Here is a 5,045-nt window from a genome sequence, read left to right as displayed (position 1 = left end):
AAGGGGACCTAGGCCGAGGATGTTGATAACGGGTCAAGTTTGATTTTTATGGGCCTGGTTCTAAAATTAGTCTACCTAGTATTTATATTTTACAAGAAATTTGGGCTGCACAGGACGTCAATATGATCAACTGAATTTCTCATTTTCTTGAGAAACTATAAGGTCCTCATGGTGGATAAGTGACGTGGTCCACCATTCCACTAAAAGACTTCCACATATTTAAAATTGTTGAGCTAGAAATTTTTTTAAACATAAACTGATTATTGACTCAGCAGTTTTAAACAAGTGGGAGTCTTTTAGTGGAATGATAGACAAGTGACGTGGTCCACAAGAGGACTGTATAATTTCTCCATTTTCTACTAGTATGAACACAAAATGTCAACTGCCTTTTTCCAATTCGTGTGTGCGCTAATGTGTTATGATGATGGGAATACTAAAATGTCAACTATGTGTTTGAGAATGTGTGCGCTAGTGTGCGTGGGACACAACAAAATTTAATCTGAACTTTAAAATGCGCGTCCTACTTAAAAGAAGAATGCCATCCACTAATCTTCTGCACTAATTCTTTTATCGTCATCTCAGTGGTAGCCATTTTCGTTGAGTTGAACGTCTACTCATCATGGTTTCAAATACCACAATAGAAAAATAAGATAAAATAGACAATTCTCTTAGTCCTCCTACAAATCATTGCACCTATTGAATGTTTCTTGCCAAAAGATATATTTCCTCCTTCACTTAAAGCTCATTCCACATGCCTTCTAATACCTTTGCTCTCTCTTTGCCCCTAGGCTCTAGCTCCCGACTCTTCTCACTACTTTCACTTGTTTATTATTATTACTATTTCTTATTCAATGTGAAAGTAGGAAAAGAAGGAGATGAGGATTCCACAAAAGAAACATTATTTGGGGTTTCCAATAATATCCACCATGATCTTCATCGAAACCTTAATTTTTCTTCTACTACAACATTTGGCTTTGACATCTAGTTATAAATTGTTAGGCCATCACAACCCCCCTCACCACTCTCTGCATACAGATAAGGCTGCTCTCATGGCATTCAAAAAAACTGTAATACATGATCCCAATTCCGCACTTGCTAACTGGGATGCGGCTGTTGATGTGTGCAACTTCACGGGTGTGACGTGCGACAAACAACATCACCGTGTAGCACAACTCAGTCTGAATAAAACTGAACTCGTCGGGCTGCTTTCCCCCATCCTTTCCAATCTCACTGGCCTTCGTATACTAGTGATTGTTGGCAATCACTTGTTCGGAAAAATTCCACCTGAATTTTGCTACCTTCGATGTCTCCACCGTCTCCATATTGAGGGGAACAATCTACATGGTTCAATACCAGACTCCTTTGCCCTTCTTTCCAAACTTACTAGACTACTTCTTAACCAAAACAATTTAAGCGGTACACTTCCACCTTCCTTGTTCTCCAACTGCACTTTGTTACATAACATAGACTTCTCCAACAACTTCCTCACAGGTGAAATTCCAATAGAGATTGGAAATTGTCAAGCTCTATGGAACCTCAATTTATACAGCAATCAATTAACTAGACAAATTCCTCTCTCTTTAGCAAATGCTTCAAAGCTGTACAACATAGATGTGGAGTACAATTTTCTTTTTGGTGAACTGCCTTCAAAGCTTGTTGGGAATCTTCCTGAACTTGCCTTTCTTCACTTATCATATAATAAAATGGTAAGCCATGACAACAACACCAATCTTGATCCATTCTTCATTGCACTTGGAAACTGCACTAAGCTACTGGAGCTTGAATTGGCTGGCATGGGCCTTGGGGGAAGATTGCCTAGTTCCATTGGCCAACTTGGTGTCCAGCTAAACTATTTGTTACTGCAGGAAAACCAAATCTTTGGATCAATTCCTCCAAATTTAGCAAATCTTTCTAACCTTTTAGTCCTGAATTTGACATACAATCTTCTAAATGGAAGGATACCTTCAGAGATGAGTCAGTTATCAAGCTTACAACAACTTTTCTTATCACACAACCTTTTCACCAGTGCCATTCCTCCAGTACTAGGCAACTTATCTTCTCACCTGGGTCTGCTAGATCTATCACACAACAAATTCTCTGGTGAAATCCCAGCAATTCTAGGAAATTTGGTTCGAATAAATTACCTGTTTCTGAACAACAACCTTCTCTCAGGAATGATACCTCCAACTTTGGGACAGTGCATAGATCTGAATGAGCTTGACTTGTCATATAATAGACTGACAGGGAGCATCCCCCCAGAATTGGCAGGTATGCGCGAGATCAGAATTTTTATTAATCTTTCACATAATCATCTCGAAGGGCCTTTGCCAATCGAGCTCAGCAAGCTAGCAAATGTGCAAGAGATGGATCTCTCTTCAAATAAACTTACTGGAAGTATCTTTCCTCAGATATCAAGTTGCATTGCATTGAGAATGATAAATTTCTCAAACAACTCTCTGGAGGGGCATCTTCCAGAATCCTTAGGGGAACTTAAAAATCTTGAATCCTTTGATGTCTCACGAAACCAATTATCTGGAATGATTCCAATGAGCCTCAATAAAACTCACTCACTCACCTATCTAAATCTTTCACTGAACAACTTTGAGGGATTGATTCCCACTGGTGGCATCTTTGACTCAGTAACAAACTTGTCATTCTTGGACAATCACCGACTTTGCAGGGCACTCTCCAGCAAAATTCCTGGCATTCCATTTTGCTCTCAAAAGAGACGCTGGTTTCATTCCCGTGTGTTCTTGATTATATTCATATTGGTCATTTTCATAACAGCATTCTTAACATTAATATGCTGTGTGATTGGATTTCGTCATGTTAGTGTAATTATTCACTCTCGGAAGGCTAGAGAAGTCAGAAAACCAACTACACCAGAACTAATCCACAATATTCCAAGAATTACCTATAAAGAACTATCAGATGCAACCTCAGGATTTGATGATCAGAGACTAGTTGGGTCCGGTAGCTTTGGACGTGTCTATAGGGGAGTTCTTCCAGATGGTACAGCCATTGCAGTCAAGGTGCTACATTTGCAATCTGGAAACTCAACAAAGAGTTTTAACAGGGAATGCCAAGTCTTAAAGAGGATTCGTCATAGAAACCTGATAAGGATTATAACAGCATGCAGTCTACCTGATTTTAAGGCTCTTGTTCTTCCTTATATGGCAAATGGGAGCTTGGATTGCTGTCTTTATCTGCACTCAGACACTGGTTTGCGTTCAGGTTCATCAGATTTGAGTCTTATCCAGAGGGTCAACATTTGCAGCGATATTGCTGAAGGGATGGCCTATCTGCATCATCATTCCCCTGTCAAAGTCATACACTGTGATCTAAAGCCAAGCAATGTTCTTCTCAATGATGACATGACGGCTCTAGTTTCTGATTTTGGGATCGCAAAGTTAGTTATGACAGCTGGAGGGGGAAATGGTGCTGCTGCTGAAATGGGAAATTCTACTGCAAATTTGTTATGTGGATCTATTGGATACATTGCACCGGGTACGGATTTCTCCCTTTTCTTTGTATCTAGAAACATTTAAAATGAAACAAAGAAGAATTTCTTTTTCTTTGAGCTGGCTTTTAATGTGAATAGAGAAATGTTAATTCCATTGGAGCACATCTAAACTGATGCATTCTTAACAAAAAAGCCTATTCAAGAAAAAACGGCTTCCTTTCAAAAATTCTGTACGATCTTGTGGAGAATCAGGGCAGATTATAAACTCACTCCCAAGCATTAACAATAATAGCAAAAACAAGAATATTCAGCCAAACTTACCTCTTAATAGCAACCTGCATACACTGATCCCACATATCCTGTTTATCCCAACTGAATTTGTTGTTCAATTTTTTACCGTCCACACTTTTTTATTTATTTACATATTTATTTTTTATTTTTTAATTTAGTGAAAACACAAACCTTTTCACTTTTCAAAATTTTCTAATGCAGAGTATGGGTATGGATCAACCACATCAACAAAAGGGGATGTTTACAGCTTTGGCATTCTAGTGCTTGAGATGGTGACTAGAAAAAGACCAACAGATGACATGTTTGTTGGCGGGCTAAGCCTGCACAGATGGGTGAAGAGTCACTATCATGGAAGGATAGAAAGGGTGATAGATCCTTCTTTGGTAAGAGCTTCCAGAGATCAATCCCCTGAAGTATTGAAAATGTGGGAAGTTGCAATTGTAGAATTGATTGAGTTGGGCATCCTTTGCACACAGGACTCTCCATCTACTAGGCCTTCTATGCTTGATGCAGCCGATGATTTAGATCGCCTCAAGAGATACCTTTGTGGGGATACTACAGCAACCTTCGCCTCCTCTCTTGGAATTTCATCTTCTACCCTAGGCGATGACTAACAGTTCCTCTATATATATATGTACTTTCATGGAAATGCCATTTATTTTCTGATCTAGAATTCACCTGTTAAAATGTTTTGACTTACTAACATATTACAACTAAGCACATTCTTCTAATCTAGACAATCAGAACAGATGGCAGAAATAAGCTGAACCAAATCGATAATTGGTCCAATTGACTATTGCTTTACATGTCAAGACATCACATGAAAGTCTGCAAAGTCATCGAAATCCTAAGCTCCAAATGGGTTATATTCACCGTAGGAAATACAAAACATATAAATTACATTTACAATTTTTTTTTTTTTTTTTTTTTTTTGAGATTTTCAATCTATGGTGTTCGCTTCTGATGCTAACTCTTTATCATCAGATCAAGACACCAATTGGTTTCTTGTGTAGGCGGTGATTGAATTCTAGATCTCCTATTCAACCATTAGAAACTTTACCAGTTAAGCTAACTGGAACCCACCATTTACATATTAGTTGATCTATCATCTTGATCTAGTAACATCCGCTTCCCACAAATAAATCACAAATACAAACTACACAATCCAACAAATATCCAAAAGAAATACAAATTACAAAACCAAGGACCTGACTTTTTTTTTCCTTATATATATTGATAAGGGTATTTTTGGAATAAGAAATTAAACAATAAATTGCCAGTCAACAAACGG

General features: G+C 38.2%; 1 protein-coding gene across 1 annotated transcript; it reads left to right on the top strand.

The window, feature by feature from the left end:
* Positions 1-926: 926 nt before the first annotated feature.
* LOC115990414 (putative leucine-rich repeat receptor-like serine/threonine-protein kinase At2g24130) lies at positions 927-4,426 on the top strand. Its single transcript, XM_031114249.1, has 2 exons — positions 927-3,507; positions 4,049-4,426. Exons 1-2 carry the CDS (start codon positions 927-929, stop codon positions 4,366-4,368), a joined length of 2,901 nt encoding a protein of 966 aa, XP_030970109.1. The 3' UTR covers positions 4,369-4,426.
* The last annotated feature ends 619 nt before the right edge of the window (positions 4,427-5,045 follow it).

Source organism: Quercus lobata, chromosome 5, assembly GCF_001633185.2.
Source record: "Quercus lobata isolate SW786 chromosome 5, ValleyOak3.0 Primary Assembly, whole genome shotgun sequence".
NCBI lineage: Eukaryota > Viridiplantae > Streptophyta > Magnoliopsida > Fagales > Fagaceae > Quercus > Quercus lobata.
This window is presented reverse-complemented; position numbering and strand designations above follow the sequence as displayed.

Coding starts and splice junctions, on each gene's coding strand:
- LOC115990414 (XM_031114249.1), top strand. CDS start 927: ATGATCTTCATCGAAACCTTAATTTTTCTTCTACTACAACATTTGGCT. Junction 3,508..4,048: donor TATTGGATACATTGCACCGG/GTACGGATTTCT, acceptor AAAGACCAACAG/ATGACATGTTTGTTGGCGGG.